The sequence below is a fragment of the Mirounga angustirostris genome, unplaced genomic scaffold (genome assembly GCF_029215605.1).
Source record: "Mirounga angustirostris isolate CCGP_5_RB_7025 unplaced genomic scaffold, mMirAng1.0.hap1 SCAF_4, whole genome shotgun sequence".
Taxonomy (NCBI): domain Eukaryota; kingdom Metazoa; phylum Chordata; class Mammalia; order Carnivora; family Phocidae; genus Mirounga; species Mirounga angustirostris.
The window spans coordinates 91,686,861-91,707,000 of NW_026991712.1; the positions used below are offsets into that span (position 1 = coordinate 91,686,861).

General features: G+C 41.1%; 2 protein-coding genes across 6 annotated transcripts in view; one reads left to right on the plus strand and one right to left on the minus strand.

Moving 5' to 3' along the window:
* The window catches only part of SPAG17 (sperm associated antigen 17), a 233,117-nt gene extending 227,453 nt beyond the window's left edge, over window positions 1-5,664 (plus strand). For all 4 annotated transcript variants that reach the window (XM_064588562.1, XM_064588560.1, XM_064588559.1 and 1 more), the window contains one exon: window positions 5,479-5,664. The gene's annotated coding sequence lies outside the window, so the exon portion shown is untranslated. The remainder of the gene's footprint in view (window positions 1-5,478) is intronic.
* Window positions 1-20,140, minus strand: part of WDR3 (WD repeat domain 3) — a 36,557-nt gene that overhangs the window by 4,981 nt on the left and 11,436 nt on the right. For both annotated transcript variants that reach the window (XM_045896856.2, XM_045896855.3), the window contains exons 7-25: window positions 19,347-19,460; window positions 19,049-19,150; window positions 18,499-18,596; window positions 17,503-17,610; window positions 16,748-16,978; window positions 14,377-14,470; window positions 12,297-12,398; window positions 10,821-10,906; window positions 10,514-10,649; window positions 9,733-9,789; window positions 8,605-8,705; window positions 7,868-7,979; window positions 7,592-7,726; window positions 7,277-7,327; window positions 6,029-6,094; window positions 5,429-5,521; window positions 4,947-4,994; window positions 4,015-4,058; window positions 2,231-2,359 (exon numbers count right to left, since the gene is read on the minus strand). In XM_045896856.2, coding sequence (XP_045752812.1) covers window positions 2,231-2,359; window positions 4,015-4,058; window positions 4,947-4,994; window positions 5,429-5,521; window positions 6,029-6,094; window positions 7,277-7,327; window positions 7,592-7,726; window positions 7,868-7,979; window positions 8,605-8,705; window positions 9,733-9,789; window positions 10,514-10,649; window positions 10,821-10,906; window positions 12,297-12,398; window positions 14,377-14,470; window positions 16,748-16,978; window positions 17,503-17,610; window positions 18,499-18,596; window positions 19,049-19,150; window positions 19,347-19,460 — 1,907 coding nt within the window. The remainder of the gene's footprint in view (window positions 1-2,230; window positions 2,360-4,014; window positions 4,059-4,946; window positions 4,995-5,428; window positions 5,522-6,028; window positions 6,095-7,276; window positions 7,328-7,591; window positions 7,727-7,867; window positions 7,980-8,604; window positions 8,706-9,732; window positions 9,790-10,513; window positions 10,650-10,820; window positions 10,907-12,296; window positions 12,399-14,376; window positions 14,471-16,747; window positions 16,979-17,502; window positions 17,611-18,498; window positions 18,597-19,048; window positions 19,151-19,346; window positions 19,461-20,140) is intronic.

The following is a 20,140-nucleotide window of genomic DNA, read 5'->3' on the forward strand; positions in this document are numbered from 1 at the left end:
CATTATGGCAGTATAGAAATGCTTCTGGCAAAAATAGCTAAAGATGTTTCTTCCCTGCTACTCAGTTTTATCTGTCAATTTTAACAGTACTATCGTAAAAGTTATGACACATTCAACTCATTTGCAAAGCTGGCTCTTTTCGCAGCCATCTACCATGCGGCCACAGACTCTGAAAATGGTATTTTTTTTTTTTTTTAAGATTTTATTTATTTATTTGACAGAGAGAGACACAGCGAGAGAGGGAACACAAGCAGGGGGAGTGGGAGAGGGAGAAGCAGGCTCCCCGCGGAGCAGGGAGTCCGATGCGGGACTCGATCCCAGGACCCCGGGACCATGACCTGAGCCAAAGGCAGTCGCTCAACCAACTGAGCCACCCAGGCGCCCTGAAAATGGTATTTTATGGAAAGCTCAGAGAAATGAACTCTCTAAGAAATACTAACTCAACAAAGGTTTATTTATTTTTTATTTTTTATTTTTTTAAAGATTTTATTTATTTATATGACAGAGAGAGACAGCGAGAACAGGAATACAAGCAGGGGGAGTGGGAGAGGGAGAAGCAGGCTTCCCGCGGAGCAGGGAGCCCGATGCGGGGCTTGATCCCAGGACCCTGGGATCATGACCTGAGCCGAGGGCAGACGCTTAACGACTGAGCCACCCAGGTGCCCTCAACTCTTTTTTTTTTTAAGATTTTATTTATTTGACAGAGAGAGACACAGTGAAAGAGGGAACACCAGCAGGGGGACTGGGAGAGGGAGAAGCAGGCTCCCCACAGAGCAGGGAGCCCGATGCGGGGCTCGATCCCGGGACCCTGGGATCATGACCTGAGCCGAGGGCAGACGCTTAACGACTGAGCCACCCAGGCGCCCTCAACAAAGGTTTATTAGTATTTCTAGTGAAGCCACAGCAAAAAAGAGTCCCTGATCAGAGAGTCAGACTCCGACCTAGAGTACCAAGATGATGTCCATGAACTTACGTTCCTCGGTGCACATCCTCAAGCTCACCTGTGACCTGCCACAGCTACTTGTATGGGCCTCCCCATCAGTGACCCCTCTAATATGCCGGAAGCCCTCATGGTGTCTCACTTAGAATGAGTAACCCTGATTTCAATAGTACAGATGCCACAGCGGTAAGAAATTATTAGTAACATTGTTGAGTACCAACTGAAGGCCTCAGGACTTGCCCAGAATTATAAATATGGCAAAAGAATACTATGAACATATCACTGTTCTTCTTTTGCTACTATCCTGATGGAATAAAAGGAACAGAGGATTAAAAAGCATGAAAATAGGGCGCCTGAGTGGCTCAGATGGTTAAGCGTCTGCCTTCGGCTCAGGTCATGATCCCGGCATCCTGGGATCGAGTCCCGCATCGGGCTCCCTGCTCCTTGGGAGCCTGCTTCTCCCTCTGCCTCGCTCTCTGTCTGTCTCTCTGTCTCTCATGAATAAATAAATAAAATCTTAAAAAAAAAAAAAAAAAGAAGCATGAAAATAGATCGAGGCAAATTCCAATTCATGAAATATACCTGTTTGGGCCTTTTTTTTTTAACTATTTGGTATTGGCTGATCAGTTTGTATTTTATCTTCATTAAGAGCATTTTAAAGAGTGTTCAATCTCTCTGTTTCTGTTCTCTGCTCTAACAGCTGAAGACTGAGGGGCAGAGAACAGGATTCAAGAAGAGTATATTCTTAAACTCTTATAAATATATTCTTCTCAATTACACACTAAGAGGAAATGTTCATATTTAAGAATAATCCAATAAGCATGTTTCTTCCTTCCCTCCCTGTATGCCCTTACTTTTCCATTTGTTTCTACAGAGACCTGAAAAGTAAAGGCACCATTCCTTACAATGCTGTTATGAGGACAAAACTAAATCATTTTGCTTACACAGTTAAAAAGACACAACAAATGAGGCCAATTGGCTTATTCAGTAATGGGCTCTCAGCAAACAGACAAGGATCAGAGCTACTGCAACCCAGAGACCTATGCTGACGCAAGCATCCCTGAGCGATGCTCTGTCTTGTGACTTAAAGAGGTGGGCCATCACTCTCCTTGGGTAAGGACAAGACTGATTCTGCAGGATAACAATTTATGTCCCACAGCAGTGAAATCCTATAACTCTCTCAGTCTGAAACATCAGGTTTCTTAATCCCAGAGCATCGATACCATTAGTTCAAGTAGCACCAGAGCACTCAGGCGGAGCAGACACAGGATTCTTTGGAAAGGATGTTACCTGAGCAGAAAGAAGAGGCACCTACACAGAAGTTCAATATCAGAGCCCAGCTGGATGAATTCATTAAAGAGCTTAAGGATGTCCGGGACATAAGAAAAAGGTAGCACAAGCAGAGACTCTTCCAGTTCACTGAAGAAGAAGAGAATAAGCATTAAAAATGTCACATTTCTCAACATGCTCAATTCTTAAATCTTTTACTATTTTTTTCCTCCTGCTTTTATATTTGAACAGATCTTACCCATTCAGAGTTAAATTAACTATTCATCTATATTCTGGATGGTTCCCTCTTTTCAATATTTTTTATATTTAATATTTTAACCTATTTGATGCATTCTGGTCCATGGCATGATAGGAGAATCTAACTTTTTTTTTTTTTTTGGAGAAATTATTTCTCCAAAGTCTTTTGTTGAATATTCCATCTTTATATACTTCTTTTTGCCATACACTGAGACATATGAGACTCTGTTTCAGGGCTTTCAAGTCTGTTTTAATGACTGATTCTAACAACAATCCTGTAGTGTTTTAGTTTTGTTAATTTTATAGCTTTTTAATTTAGGAGGATAGCTCTCTCTTGTTTTCTTCTGGTTTGTTTTATTTTTCTTGACCTAGTTCTAGCATCATTTCATCAACTCCAATTCCAAATCTCAAGAGGTTTTCAACCGGGCTCACAAACCTATGAACTAATTAAAAAAAAAAACAAAAAACAAAACCTATATCTTTAGAACATAGAATCTTCCTTTCTAGGAATGCACAACACTTCCATTAATTTAAATTTTGATTTACATTTCTCCAGGGAAGTTTCAGATCCTCAGATAGTGTATTTATTTCTTGTTGTAAGGGACAGATTTAGAGATTAAGAAAAGTTATGCAAATAACTTTTAAGTAGGTAAAACTCATAAATAAAATCCAAGGGTAAATCACAAACAAGAAACATTATTTTAAAAATATATGACAAAAGATACAAAAATTCTTAAAACCAGTAAGAAACTACTGAACAGTATAAGAAAGGACAAGTAACTAAAAATTCACAGAAAAAACACAAATGGCCAACAAATATAAAATGCTGTTTCACTAATAATTGAAAGAAATTAAAATAATATAATACCACCTTTTGCCTCTGAACCTGGCAAAAGAATTTGTTAAAGGCTGGTCAAAATCACTATAAACTTTCTGGAAAGTAATTCAGCAACACAAACCTTTAAAAAACTCATGCCCACTGATAGTTATTGTTATGCTATGACAAAGATTCCTATGTAAAGGTGTTCACTGAAGCAGTACTGATTAACAGCAAAAAAAACCAAAAGCAAATCCAATAGTAATTATCCATACAATGGATTGACATAATTCAACGAATGTATTTTTGAAGAATATTTGTAACTTGAGCAAATGCTCAGGAAATATTCCGTGAAAAAGAAAAGGATATAAAATTATATACATAGAATTCCAATTGTGTATGTACACAGAAAATAAGCCAAAGGAAACACATAACCAAAAAAGGTTACCAGTTGGTACTTGTGACTGATGATGATCTCATTACCTATAATATAAAGTAGGGCTACCCTTCATTTGTCTCTAAAAGCATCTCCCTTCATACTTTAGGAGGAGCCTCCTAGTTCTGCTTCAGAAAGACATTATAATATACTATTTTCCACCAAAATGTTGACATAATTAAACCTATAAGGAAAATAACCATCAATTATAACTTCTATTTATCTCATGGTCAGATAAGAATTCGATAAATGCTGTTAGCTGACAAATTATAGTCACTGTACACTGGGACTTACCTCGACTTGATTCCTTTAAAAATCTCCAACACATAAGCTGAAGGCTATAAAGGAAGCAAATAACAGCCTTAGTGATACTCTAGGTTGGTTTCTACTGGAGATCTGTAATTCCCATCTAAAAACCAGGGATCCCACTCAGAGGAGAAACAGTGTTCTAGGATGGCAATATACATGCATGGGCTTAGAGTTTGTCCCATGTGGGTTCACAGTCCAGCTCCACCACTTCCCAACTCTGTTCCCTTCTATCCGTGAGTCAGGCTAATTTCCCATCTGTAAAATGAGGCTACACTGACTCACATGACCATGATGAATGACACATGTGAGTAAAGTACTAAGTAACTGGAGACTGCTACATAAGCATACATTTCTCTCTCTGTCCTCCTTCATCTGACTGGTTTACGTCAAGTTTTCCTCCAAAAACCTCAATTTCAAAGTTCATTTAGATGAAGAGAATCTTCAGAGGGCTTTGGATACTGAACATAAATAAGCACTAGAAAATAAGAGAATGCGGGACGTCTGGGTGGCTCAGTCGGCTAAGCGTCTGCTTTGGGCTCAGGTCATGATCCCAGAGTCCTGGGATGGAGTCCCGCATCGGGCTCCTTGCTCAGCGGGGAGCCTGCTTCTCCCTCCGCCTCTCCCCCTGCTTGTGCTCTCTTGCTCTCTGACAAATAGATAAAATCTTAAAAAAAAAAAAAGGAAGAAAAGATGAGAATGCCAATCCAGTCCAACCAAAACAGATGACTTAGAAGTTACACTAAAATGGTCCTTTTGAAACGCTCAAAATCCTAGAGGACAGGAGAGAGTGTTAATGGCAAAGTTTTTCCCGATGCATCCAGCCTCACATCATTCCTCTGCACTTCCTCCTGTCCCTCTCTTGTCCCTGAAAGTAACCTTTGAGTAACCAAGGGGGAACTGGTAGACACTCTACTTACAGAGATATTGCCATAAGCCATGAGGATGGGGTTGATGGGAAGAGGAACCTGTGAAGAAATCATGAGATCAAGTCATCATAAAACAAGACAGTGTTTGTCACAGGCAGTGCGACAACAGTACAGTTTTGAAAGAATATACAAGAAATATCAGGCCTTTTAATTTCCATAGTGCTAATGTGTTCAGGCAATTCTAGAATTTCTAGAATTCATCTAGAAATCTGTAACGGTTGTGGTGCGTCCGAAACCCTGCAGGAGCAGTTTCTGCTCCATATGGTAAGCACCTCAGTCTGCAAATGTATTAAGACCCAGGTCCCCTCCTCACAGCCCCTCGACTCCTTCTTTCAAATATTTGAATTAGAAAAGACTCTATCACATTTATGTCATTTCCTGATCTGAGTCAGTAACTCCCACAGCAATGGTGTTCTTCTCAGGAATTCTATGGATACATGTTTCTCAGAGTGTAACTCCACGGACTATCTCACCTCTTTCCCTGCAGCTTTACAAATGGCTTTGTGTTCCTTCCTTTTTGCAGTCTCCTCTCGGTATAGCTCGACAGCCTCCATGATCCTCTCAGCCTACGTGGATGGTGACAAAGGAGAGAAGTCATCACCATGTGTCCCAGCATCCCGGAACCCTGCAACTGGAAGGCCTGACTAGAAAAGTACCAACTAGCTTGAATCGGTTTAATAAATGTGTGCCAGGAGAGTGCCGACCAGCATGTGATGATGTCTCTGGTGTTTCTTTTTCTGTTTAATTTACAGGGAGGAGACGAAGCGTCTTGGGTTCAGGTGAGGTCATATGTATGTGCACACATGGAGTAGGGCAGCTCCCGGGACCTCTGAGGGGTGCTGCTTCCAAGGAGATCAAGCCTTCCTTTCTAGAAACCATGTGCCGATTCAACATGACTCCTGTCCTTGGTTATAAGGGAGGACCACAGAGGTTTTGAGCTCTATCTATGAATTTCATCAACTTTTTGCCATAAAAGGGCTACCTGGTTGATAAAAACTTTCACTAAAAAGTTGGGATCCTCCTTAAAAATGTACACATCTATAAATATAGATACAGAATATATATCAACTTACTGCTTTGACCGTTTCAATAGTTTTCTTTCCAGTAAAGTAATTGTCACCTTGAGTCTCTCCTGGAACCTGCCAGAAACAAAGAGATCCTTGACAATATTGTTGACAGGCACTAAAGAACCAATAAATTAATTTTATATCCAGAAAAGAGCAGTCATCACTATGTTATGATAATGCTATCATGGAGCTACCAACTACCATTAATGGAGTACTTAATAAGTGCCAGACACTATTAAGTATTTTATACGCATTATCATAAGAATATCCTACCCTCTATTATGCTAAGCGAAATAAGTCAATCAGAGAAAGACAAGTATCATATGATCTCACTGATATGAGGAATTTGGGAAACAAGACAGAGGATCATAGGGGAAGGGAGGAAAAAAATGAAACAAGATGAAACCAGAGAGGGAGACAAACCATAAGAGACTCTTAATCTCAGGAAACAAACTGAGGGCTGCTGGAGTGGAGGGAGGTGGGGGGGTGGCTAGGTGATAGACATTGGGGAGGGTATGTGCTATGGTGAGCGCTGTGAATTGTGTGAAACTGTTGAATCACAGATCTGTACCCCTGAAACAAATAATACATTATATGCTAAAAAAAAAAAAGAAGATAGTAGGAAGGGAAAAATGAACGGGGGAAATTGGAGGGGGAGAAGAACCATGAGAGACTATGGACTCTGAGAAACAAACTGAGGGTTCTAGAGGGGAGGAGGGTGGGAGGATGGGTTAGCCTGGTGATGAGCATTAAGGAGAGCACGTACTGCATGGAGCACTGGGTGTTATATGAAAACAATGGATCGTGGATCACTACATCAAAAACTAATGAGGTAATGCATGGTGACTAATATAACATAATAAAATTAAATTAATTAAAAAAAAGAATTACTCATTAAAAAAAAAATGGAAAAAAAAGAAAAGAATACCCTACCCTCTAAAAGTATAAAGAGAATGCCCAATTTCTAAAATTTTTTTATTTTTATTTTTGTTCTATGATTCTCTGAAGCCTCCTTAAAAAAAGAAAAGCCAGAATGACAAACATCCAATACCAAATCTGGTCGGTCGTTTGTCCCACAAAATCAGGATATACAGTTGAATCAAACAGGACTACACAGATGGCTTTCCACATCAGCTGGTGATGACTCTGGCATCTGGCCCCAATTCTAATTCTATTAGAAATTCTTGAAATTAAAGTAAATTCCAATAAGATAATTACAGGGCTTAATCTCAGGGTCCCCCAGAATTTACTTACTACAGGTTGGTCTTCTTTGGCCACACTCTCCTCATATTCTGCTTCCCTTTGCTGCCAAGAGACAGATACAAATTAATCTGGAAGAAGAACCACGGTCTCTACATGAAGTGAAAGGAGACAGTAAAAAGCTGCGTCTTTCAAAATGCAACCCCCTAATGGCATCTCTGTCTCTGTGTGGCTCCTGAAATGGTTGATGGGGGTGTTGGAAACCTCTTCTGGAGGTGCCTGGACGTGCACTGGCTGAGGGGTGGCCACACTAGACAGAACTAGACACCCACCCACCAGCACATTCTGTAACCAAGCCTGAGTCCTTACCATCTCCCTTTCTTCCTCAAGAATAAGAGGCTCCCTTGTTCTCTCCCAAAGTCTCAGGGATTTGTCATGTGACGATGACACAACATAGTCTCCACTGGGGCTTATGGCCAAGCACCAGATTTCCTGGTGGTGCCCCTGGAGAAAGAAGACACAAAAAGAGAAACGCTGAGTAGGAACACCTTATTCCTTGGCCGAAACCTGCGCTGAGTGGAAGAGCAACACTTGATCTTAAAAGTAGTTCTGAATACTGAGCAAGCAAAGCAGGCAAGAGGTCACCTCCAGAGTCTGTATGTGTTCAAATTTGTCTGCATCCCACTGCTTAATCTTATGGTCCTTCCCAGCGGTGAAGAAGAGGTGGGACTTGGGCACAAACTGTAGGTACATCACACTGAAAAGTGAGAAAAGTGATCAAATGTCAAGCAATTCCACATTAGTGAAGAACCTCATGCACAGTTTTGAAGAGCTAGTTCTAGCATGCCTGGTTATTTATATTTTAGAATTTTATATTTATGACTGAATAGACGCAGACATTCAAGGGAAATGATACGTACAGGACTCAAAGGGACATCTTTTTTTTTTTTTTTTTTTAAAAGATTTATTTATTTATTTGAGAGAGCGAGAATGAGAGAGAGCACATGAGAGGGGGGAGGGTCAGAGGGAGAAGCAGGCTCCTCGCTGAGCAGGGAGCCCGATGCGGGACTCGATCCCGGGACTCCAGGATCATGACCTGAGCCGAAGGCAGTCGCTTAAGCAACTGAGCCACCCAGGCGCCCCAAATTCTTTTTTTTTTTTAAAGATTTATTTATTTATTTATTTGAGAGAGTGAGAATGAGAGAGAGTGAATGAGAGGGGGGAGGGTCAGAGGGAGAAGCAGGCTCCCCGCCGAGCAGGGAGCCCGATGCGGGACTCGATCCCGGGACTCCAGGATCATGACCCGAGCTGAAGGCAGTTGCTTAACCAACTGAGCCACCCAGGCGCCCTCAAAGGGACATCTTTGAAAAGACTGCACCTACCTGTCATCGTGTGCAAAGAGAGACTTGTGGCAGTCCCCAAAGTCCAAACCCCAGATTTTCACATTCCTGTCGGCAGAGCCTGTTGCTATGAGTGCTCCATCCTACGAGGAAGAGAAGGGAACCATTACTTTACCTGATTATCAGAAAGTCTACCGTTAGATAAAGCAAGACTAACCCATTTCTTCCAGAAGCATTAAAATCAATACAAATATCATCTCTATCAAGAGCACCTCTTTCTTTGCTTTAACCTAAGATTTCCTTAGAAAGCTTGCTGAGTGAAAGCAAGAACTCTGTGGCTCCGAAGTTTTCGTACTGCTACAGGGCGGCACTGTGCCTTGATGTCTGTTACCTTTTACTCCCTTAAACAGGAAGAAAAATCGCTCATCCCTGTCATAGGATTTGGGGGAAGGGGGAAGGAGGAGGAAAGAAAAGTCTGGAAAAGAACCTACTAGAATGTCTGCGACCCAGCCTTTTATCCCATGTTCTCTCTTTTATCTTTCCTATGTCAATGCCTCATTCAAATAGTTGTCAGCATAACAAGACCACCGGAAATATCTTGTGCCGCCCACTTACTGTTAATGTACTGATCACAGATGGCCAGAGTATGCAGTCCTTTCACACAGATTCCCACTCTTATCCATAACTAGGCATTGCGAAAATATCATTTTGGTCAAGGAGCTAACAGTATAGATATAGTGCAAAATACTGTAAATGTCCAAATGTGAAGCCAAGTTCCATCTTCTTCACCGGCATTATCTTTTAGAACAAAGGTGGATGCCTTCTTTAAAGTCTTTTCTATTTTAGGGTGGTCTACCAATCACAGTATTTTAGATAAGAAAATACTATCTAGGGAATCCACAACAGGGTGTTAGCTGTAAGGATTAACTCAGATATTTTGAACATATTCTGACAGCACTAAAGTAATTTATATATAACAAAAAAATATATATATATATACACACATATACACACACACACACATATATGAGGTACGATTACAATATACATTATTTTATGGCTTTTTGGGGAGAAAGATATACAACAGGATGAAAAAATACTCTAAAATGAAGATAGCAAGCCAAGAACGAAGAAAGTGCTTGTTACTAAGACACTTTAAATTTTACTTACATAAGAAATGTCCATGCATATAACAGGCAGTTTGTGTCCATAGAGTGAAAGAAAAAACTAAATATTAAAAAAAAAAAAAAAAGAATGTAAACAATTCACGTCTGTCTATAAGATATAGGCATTGTTTGTTACATGTGGATCTAAAGTAGAACTTTAGGATACAATCCTAAATACTGTTCTGGATTGCTTCCTATTTCTCTTTTCAAAGAAGACAAACCACTGAAGGCAGCTCATACCCATGTCCAGCACACGGAGCCCTCATGCACTTTGCCCTGAACACTGCACTGTGGCGGAGCCACTCCCCCAGAAGCCTACCACCTCAGTCAGAACAGGCCACAGGCACGTCCTCTGCATCTCTTAGCTGCAAAGACTCTGGGCACTCGCTTCCCAACAATGCTCCCAGGCCTGCTGCAGTCCTCCCGACTCTGGGCCTAGGGCCCAGTAATCTGTAATTTTTAAAAGCAACCCAAATGATCCTGATGTCCAGCCAAGTGTGGAATCCCTGCCCAGGAGATGCAGCAATTCTCTGCAATTACTGGCAGCAACAGGATGTGCTGTCTACAGATTTTCTGAGCTTATGAAATACAACTCGCTTTAAGCAAAATTTATGAACCGAAGGGTTCTGTAAAAATCCTAGCTTTCCTAGTACACCTACAGTGTTTTGATTCACACATACATCTTTAGAAACACACCACTGTTGGGCACAGTCAAGGCCACTTTCCAGGCTCAACCCACAGTCAGTGAGAAAGACAGAAACTATTTCCAGGCATAATCATTGTACCTTTAAAGTGTCAACATAGAAGATTTTCACAGTACAGTCCAGCAAAGACACAGCCAACAGTTTTTGGTTGGGAGAATAACTGACACACAGGACGTCTTCATCTAGTTGCAAGGTTCGGGTTTGCTTCACAGAAAGTCTAGCATGACGGAAAGCGTGAAATAAATAAGTAAATAAGGGCTCTACACAGGCAGGCAAAAATTCCAAAAACTCCCTGGAGTGCAACAGAAATACACATGTCAAAGGCCCATTCTGTGGTTCCCCATTCTCCCTCCAAAAAAAGGACACAAATTAAAAAATGTCTACTCACCTCTTCTGGGTACTATTTTCATCTTTTACCAACTCAAAATCCCAGAACTTGACAGATTTATCTGCACCACCTGTCACAAAGCCACGCTGAAAAGCCAATGACATTGCAATTAAGAAATATTTTATTACAGAAACTTTGGTAAGACGATACATATCAAAATTGTATAAAAGACCATTTTTACTTAACAGCATGGGAGAAGAATTAAGAAAAATGTGGTTCCTTCTTAACCCCTCCCACTGCTCTTTTGGGGCTGCTGCCACAGACCTTATTTAAAAATTTCTAGCAGGGGCTAATGTAGACAGATGGTAACTAGTGTAAATTTCTAGTTATACTTTCATTCAGCATCAGGAAGTCTTTGAACATTGTAGGGTTTCTTGCTCCACCTGAGAAAGCACCAGTCAAAGAATTTGCTATTAAGTAATAAAATGGTTTGACAAATATACACAGACTGGATCATCAAAACATGTTTATTCAAAGTATTTACCTCAGTAGGGTATAAACTTATTCCTCCAATGTCCCTGCTTAAAATATGTTTGAAACTGTTCTCCAGTATCAAGAAAATTAGTCCCATCACATTGTAGTATTAAAGTATATAGAGCATGGGTCAGAAAATTAGATCCCAAGTGTTTATTCTGCCATTTGAGATTAGTAACATAGAAAAGAACCTACCGATGACCTTTAGTGTTGCTGTAATGACAAAGACTATCTATAGTTTAGTTTATAAAACCATTATGCAAATAATAAATGACATGATGGATGTAAAAATACTTTGCAGAAAGAATCCTCTACAAATCCAAGATGTTACTACTATTTAAATTTTAAAGTTGTTTTGATCTGACCCCAAATGGCATAACCCACTCTAAATTCCAGATTCAATTTTTTCCAAAAATGGTATCTACTTTCAATGGATGAAGGTTTGCCACTATTGAGAAGATTCAAATGAACAGGCCACAATCTCTTATTATTGTCCAAAAAATACCTCAAAATGTTCTGAGCAACAGCACCATGACTAGAGTTAAGTATACAGTTCTCCAAGGTGACCCCTCTGAAGGGAAGCATCCCGTTACTGACTTGAAAGGGCTGGTATATTTGCTATCAACACTAAACTTATATAGTCATAGACGTATAGACTAAAAGAGGAATAGAAAAGTCTACTCCATCCTCTGCATTTTGTTGCCCAAGGAAATATTCCCTCTTAGGAAGTAGCACAAACCATTGGTGAAAACTCACAAGGGTAAGCAATCGGATGTCATGCAGCTGATGATCAAGAGCAGCTGAATGAGAATTCATTTGATAATGACAGCTATTCATATTATCAGGCACATGATATGCCATCATATAGGAAATCTAAAGATTAGACAAGAAGCGGGCTTTCTTTAAAGAAACACCAAAGAAATCTTTGTTAGGCAGCAGTAAAATCTAATGTAAGAAACGGGGAAGTACTCAAGTCCAGATCATAACATCTGGTTTCATTACCTGATCTGGAGAGAGAGACAAGGACCATAAAGCTCCATCATGTGCGTCTATTGTCTCCAGCAGATTTCCTGAGGCCAAGTCATAAAGCTGCAGCTTTCCTGTCTGAGGAAGACACAAAATGAGCACAGCTCCAACGAGCACACCCACAACCTCCAAGATTCATGCCTACGCAGTTTAGGAAAGATTTCATAGCCGAGCAGCGACCATGTGGCTGACAGTTTAGCAAATGGATCCCACATTCCCCGCTCTGTGCCTCCTATCTGAATAAACACCACTAATGTGCTGGGTTAACTCTGGCAGGGCTGTTCGGCGGCATGACGACGGAACCAGGCAACCTGGTAGTCCTGGCCTCTTGTCACATTCACTGGTTCTCCAACTTCAGCAAATCAGGAGACACACAACAGCAAATACACCTAAAAAACTTTTAAGCTTTATCAAGTTTCAATGGTAATTGGCTTAACTAACTCTTCCCCATCTAGTTTTGGTTTCCTCCTCTAGAATACACTGACAATGAGAAATAGGTATCTACCTACGATGCTAGGGAGGGCAATGGACAAAAACACAAAAAAAACGCAAAAGCTTAGAAGACAATGAGCCACACTTCCTGCTTAGAACTTGGCTAATGAAAAATAAAAAAGAATAAAAAATTTAAAAACTAAAAAAAAATTAAATAAATTAAAAAATAAAATAAATAAAAATAACATGATCACATACACACAGCAGCAAAGCCTGCTCTATGATGGGCTTCTGCACATGGGGTGGCAAGAGTGTAAGGAAGACCTGAGTTCCAGGGCTGCCTCTTTCATACTCTGTGGCTGTTGCTGAATTCACCTCCAAGAGCCTGTTTTCTCATCTGTAAAATGGGATTTACAGCACCAGCATCTCAAAGTGGTTGTGGGCATTAAATGAGATCATGTACATTAACTGCCTCGCACAGAGACTGGGCTGGGGTCTGCGGATTGCACTTTAGCCATAAAGGTAGACTTAAGATATTCACAAAATGCTCTCCTAACAAAAACAATAGAGGGAACATTTGTTGAAAGAATGAATGAAAAACGAGAGAAACTTTTAATTGGAATTTAATGTTCATTCCCTGACAGTGACCCTAAAATCTCTCTGGCTTATTTTACACTTTTAACTGGGCAAAAAAAGACCCATTGTGATACACAGGTTTTCTAATAAAACAATCGTGCACATACAGCACGAGTTTAGGGGGGCGACAATGACAAATCCTTGCAAAGCACTTTTCAAAGTATTCCAAAGACCTCATTCCATTTTATTCTCACTGCTACTCCTACTACCAGTACTTCTGCTCCCAGCTCTTATTTACTTGTTATTCGCTGTGAGCCAGTTTCTGTGCTAAGTGCTTTCCGTAGGGTGAGGTAGGTTGTTTACCTCATTTTACATGAGAAAACCAAGGCATACAGGGGCAAGTAACTTGCCCAAAGTTCTCACACTCAGTGAGTGGAAAATCTAGAATTCAAGGCTAGGCCTATGTAGGGCAAAAGCCACTGTCAAAAAGCACTTCTTTTCATCCTATTATATAGATAAGGAAACATACTATAAGAAGTTTCGGGACTTGCAGCAATTTATCCACTCTAAAATGGGGAGAATCTGGATCCAAATCCAAGTCTGCTTATTCCCGCACATTTATCTCCCAATCTGATTGGCAACTGGGAATGAGGACTAGTCAGTCAGTCTTTACTGAATGCTTCTACCTGCCAAGCCAGACAATAGGTACTTTGTATATTTCATCATTAGTCTTCTCAAAACACAATTACATATGTGTTTGTGAAGAGATGCACAAAAGGCCGACCACCAAAACATGAATGGACAGTTATCTCAAGGTCATGATTGTAATTTCCTTCCTCACAATTTGACATAAGGTTTGATTGTTTAAAAACACAAATAAACAAAACTTAAAAGAAAACCCCTCAAAAAAGGGCAACGAACTACCAACCTTCTCAAATTAACCAGCTCTCATTCATTTCCAATATGCAAAAATAGGAATCAGAGTTCTCAAACTTTAAGAATACTGAGTAGAAAAACCTCCAAAATCCAAGAAAAAGCCTCAGTTTACCTTTGTTCCTATGACCACCTGCCTATCACCAGGTACAAAGAACGAGCACAGTGCATATTCGCAGGTCATCGTGCGGATACACTGTAATGTGGCCCTGTGAGAAAGAACGAATAAAGAACCACATGTTAAGAGAACCTGCTTCCCCGTCTTAGAGGTCAGCATGTCTGTTCAATACACACCTAGCCACCAGAGCTCGGCTCAGACCCAATTATAGTCAAGAGAGAAAAATTTAAATGGCACTTTTTTTTTTCTTTTGGTAGGGCCTCCTAATCCTAAGGAACAGAGATTATATAAAAGCAGGGCAAAAAAAAAAAGCATCTGCTGGGCTCCATGTGCCACCATAAAGAAGTAATCGAGCCCACAGGATGACAAGTCGAATTAGCCTATTATTAAATATCTCTACGAGTTCATTTTATTGGACGATAAACATTCATCCCTTCAACAGATATATATCAAATGCCCACTTCATTCAACACTTACTGAATGCCAGATGCAATTCTAGGTGCTAGAGGTATAACAGTGAGTTAAACAGAAACGACCCTCACATTCTTTAGGAACGAGACAAACACATAGTGGTCTATCAGGTGACAGCAGGTGCTGTGGAGAAACAACACTGGGGGAAGGGGAGGAGGAGGGTCAGGGTGGTAGAAGGTTCCAGGCACAAAAAACAGGCACGCAATCACCACAGCAGGGACATGCTCTTGCTGTGTTTAAGGATGAGAAAAGGCCAGTGGGCTCTAGCACAGCAGAAGGGGAGGGGGGTCAGAGGTGAGGTCTGTGAGCACTTTGGCTTCCAGGCAATGAGGTGGATCTACTGGGACTGACACTTCCATCATGAAGATGACGCTGGTGGCCGTGTGGAGAACAGACTACAAGGGGGCACGCAGAGGGGGGGCACACAGCGGGGAGACCCCCCAGGAAGCTATCTCGACAACAACAACGGTGAGAAGCGATGGCGGACGGGAGCTGGGGGTGGCAGCACAGGTGGGGACACGTGCTGGATACTGGCTAAGTTCTGAAGCTGAAGCTGACAGGATCTGCTAGTGACCTGGACCTAGGATATGAGAGAGTGACCACAGCATCGAGGGGAGAACAACTGGAAGGAAGTAATTACTTTCGAAGACGGGGAAGAGCAACAGGTGGGAGATCGTGGGAGAAAGAAGATCACAAGCTTGGTTGGGGCCGTATGAAAAATGGAGATGCCCAATTAGACAGCCGGGTGGTGATACAAACAAAAGACTTGGATGTAAGGGTCTGGTGTTCAGGGAGCGGCTGAGGCTAGAGAGAGAAATCTATGCGTCGTCAGCATAGAGAAAGCTGCAGAAAGTGAGTGTAGACAGAGAAAAGGTCCAAAGACTCTGCCCTGAAGTATTCCAACACTTAGAGGTCCGAAAGGTAAGAAGGACCCAGCACAGACAGAGGGAACGGCCAGCAGAGGAAGAGGAAGTAATGAGAGTCAAAGTGCTTCAAAGAGGACAAAGTTACCAATTCCAGGAGAGAGTGTCACATGAAGCTTACGGGTCACTGGATTCAGAAACATGAAGATCCCTGATGAGGCGACAAGAGCTGCTATGGTGAAAAGGTGGGGAAAGGCCTGATGGGGGACAGATGAAAACAGAACAGAGAAAAGAATCAGAGGATGGGACGTAACCAGAGAGACTGAGAAGGAGACAGGGCTATTACTTCTTTTCAGATGGGAGGTATTAGAGCATACCTGCATGTTGACGGGAATGATCCAACAGAGCAGAAATGTTAAAGATGCAGGAGGAGGACAACCGCTAGCAGGGGAGCAGAGAAAGAGCCACAGGTACAAGCTGTGGTCAACGTTGATTAGGAACACCAACACAGTGACAGGAGGGAAAGTGGACTACGTGGGTATACACGTATATACATGCTGAGTTGGCAGATGTGCCGGGAGCACATGAATGTTTTCTAGATGATTCCATTTTTCAGTGAATTAGGAAGCAAGGTCGCCAGCTTGAAGGTGCTAGAAGTTTTGGGGGCTTGAGGAGAGAAGAGGCGTGGAATAGTCATCTAGGAAAGGAATGGAAAATTATAGGAAAAATACTGGACAGCACTAAGAGCCTACTAGAATTCAAGGAGTAGGCAGCCTGTTTGTGTGTTTTTCTCTACCCAAGTACGGTGACAAACCTCAGACATGGAATAAGCTTGCGTTTATTTTTTGCACCAAATTTTAAAAAGCAACCTTTCCAACTCTAAACTCCACAGGCCCACAGTCAAGATACATTTTTGATGGAACTGTATGTAGGGCCTTAAGAGACTAACAATTAACCATCAAGAGTACTAGAACCTCATTCGCAGGAAAGAAAACATGACTGGATAAAAGTATGGAGAGCACCATTTCACAAACCTGTTCCATATTTTCACAGAATCTGCCGCGGCTGAAAGGACAGCAATGTTGTCGGAGCTGAAAGAAAGGGTCCGCACGTCACTGCGATGACCCCCGATGGTGATTCTGCTCGTCCTGACAGGCTGAGGAGCAGGCGCAGACAGGTGCAGCGAATATGACTCCACCAAGTTATTCTGCAGCAGGAAGACTGCCTTCAACTCTCCTTGAGGTGAATGAATCAAGTCAAAGGATCTGTGTGAGAAAATAATTCATAAATGTTCTAGCCACCATCTTCACTCACAAGGTTAACTGTTTCTAGTAGAAAGGCTTCACAGCGTCCTCCATCTATGTGATGTTTGAGCCAGTATAAAGAATTTTACAAAAAGTGCTCTGCGTCTTGGGATGGTAGTTGAGTATGGGTTTTTAAGTCAAAAAAACCTGGGCTCAGATACTGGATCTGACATGTATCTTGCTTTTATGTAAATAATTTTTATACGCGACCTTAAATCCTTTTGGAGCATGGGGTACACGTTTTTCTTTTTAATTGGCAGCAGGAAAGAAGATTAAACAAATAGAAACAGTTACTCTAATAAAACAAATATGAGATGATGAATAAGCAGGCCTATGGTGAGGGCAGGTATCCCATGATCACTGTCTCCAAATATGTAATTCCTCTAGACTGCTAACAATGAGCATGAAAAAACCAATACAACTTTGTAGCTTACTATTTCTACAATATTGCTCTCAGGTAATTCAGATACTACACTTTTACTCACTTGATTTTGGCAGAAGTTTTGATATTAGTCACCCGTTGGATTTCATCTTGCAGTGTCATTTTGACATTGACTTCAAGGTCTTCCTCCTCCCCTTTGGAAGAATTTAATCTGGGGCGGGGAGGGGGAGAGAACAGTGACTTTTCTAGAAGAAGCTTTGCTATTACGTTAGTCAAATTATGGCTCTAAGACCAACAACCTGTGTAATCCTGGGAGAGTCACTTAACAAAGGAGTACCATGAGAATTAGATAATGCAGTGTTATGGACAAATGCTTTGTGAACTACAGTGTCATAAAATTTTATTCCATTTAATCAGTACCCTCAATAAGTGGATTCTGAAGGCAACAGCCCATAAAATTTCCTGGGGCAAGTAAGTCTTTGTAATTCAAATTATTCCAATGAAGTGTACCTGGTTAACTTTTCTAACTTCAGGACTTTTTAGAAGATCCATTAAGCTGCACTTACAAGTCCAACTATGTCAAATAAACCAGAGGTCTCACAAGGTTTGCCAAGGTGACTTTTTCTTTGAGCCTTGATAAATTTCAACCACTGAGGAACCGATTTCTTTGGTTATTATAATAACCTATTCCAAGGTGATGTTGCCCCCAAATGCCAGTTCTATAATCCTTCTCCTCACAGGCCCCAAGGTTAGCATTATGCAACCCAGCTTCCTTGTGTATGAGTTGCTGTCAGTGAAGATACCTGCTGGCCTGAGAACTAAATCATTTTTTAGCTATTTTTAAAAATCTGTATGGCCTTTCTAGTTCTATGTGGCTCTGAGTTCACGACTCAGGAACATGCTAGTTACGAAGCTGTACTAAAGAGTAGAAATGTAAAACATGGACTCCCGGCACTCCAAACAACTTCTCTACCTTTTAACAGTAATTGCTAACACAGTAATCGCTTCCTTAAAGAAGCCATAGTTTTTCTATCAGTACTACGTGGCTTACCCAAGATACTTTAATAGTAAATATTAAAAAAAAATAAAAGCAACACACTTTGCTTTCTTTCTAGCTTTCTTCATCTTCTTATCCATTTTCTTCTGAATTTCTCCTTTGGAAAGGATGCAGAACACTTCTAGCACAGAATCGGTTCCCTAAAAGGTGAAACTTGACGTGAGTCCAGGAAAGGCAATTTGTAACATAGCTTTTTCTCGGTAAGACCTAAACAATAATGTTCCTTTTTCTTCCCTTACTGGTCGTATTACCTCGGACAACTTCCTCCCTCCAGGACTGCCGTCTAATGTGTAAAGTGGGAATACCACCTCCTACTCACAGCATTGCTCAGAAGACTAAATAAAAAGCTGGCTAATGCTTCTAAACTGCTCAGAAAAGCACGCATTTAATGCTTGCTAACTAATAAGAACAATAATAGTAACTATTACTGTGTTATGCTAATAGAAGCTAGGGATTATAGGTCTACACAGCAGCACATAATGAATTGTTAACAACACTGGGGGAAAATTAATCTCTACACTGCATATAAAACAAGCACGAGTCTCTGAAAGGAACAGCCCCGTCCCTGCTTTCTCCGACAACTGGTACTCACGTGGCAAGCTAGAATCCTCCCTGTCCTGTCGACCGCAAGGTTCACAACTCTGTCCCTTCCCTCCCGCATGATGGAACCAGCTTTTCTGCATGTAAGGATGCGCTATGGAAGAAGCAAGGGAGAAGACCAAAGTAAAATGCAAGTTCTGTCAAACCTCTGAAAAGGTACGATTCTAAAGAGATGCAGGGGACAAAGATATTCCCAAAAATGACGATAACTGTGAGTTTTTAAATTAAAAAGTCTCCAATTCTCGCTTTCCCCATGACACAACACAAATGAAGATAAGAAAAAGAATTACATCCTCAGGAGTTTCATCTGTCTCTGGGTTGCCATCCTCAGGCTCATGTGTGTCCTGTATTCCAGGGGAAGACCCTTTGCTTTTCTTGGGCTCTGGTTCTTCTAAGTCTTCCACCTGTTTTATAAAAATGGGAAAATAGAAGCTGAAATAATATGTCCCAGGAAGTGTCTCTTAACCCTAATGACTTAGAAACCTATTCTTATGTCCATGAATAAGTGGTCTCTTTGATCAAACCTCTTCAGTGGTAGGCACTTAACCAGAGTATATTAAAAACAGACTATGGCAAATACGAACAAAACAGTATTCACTATACTATCTCCGGTAACTTTCCAAAAAATACAGACTATGCTTTAGCAACCTAGTAATTTAAACTGAGGTGAAAAAATGATGACTGATTCTTCATTAACTTTGAAATTTTCTTATGTGAAAGGCTACCATATTCTGGAGGAAAGATGCCAGTCTGGCACACAGAACTACAAAGGCAATCCAGACATGAAGAAAGGATAAAGCCTAGCCTACTACAGTAGAACCCACCAGAACAGCTACTGAACACAACGCTACACACCTAACTCCAGCTAAACCTGCAGTCCATAAACTTCCTTCCACACAAAATCTTTTGAGGATCTGAGAGAGTTACAGATCTCAGAACATATGTTTATACACACACACAAATTTTACACAGAATTTTGTCTGAGGGGAAAGGGTCGCAGATAGCCTGAAGTCCATCCATGCACACCCAAAGGTCCAGGAACTCTGGGCTAAGAACCCCACAAACTAAAACATTAGCATCACCA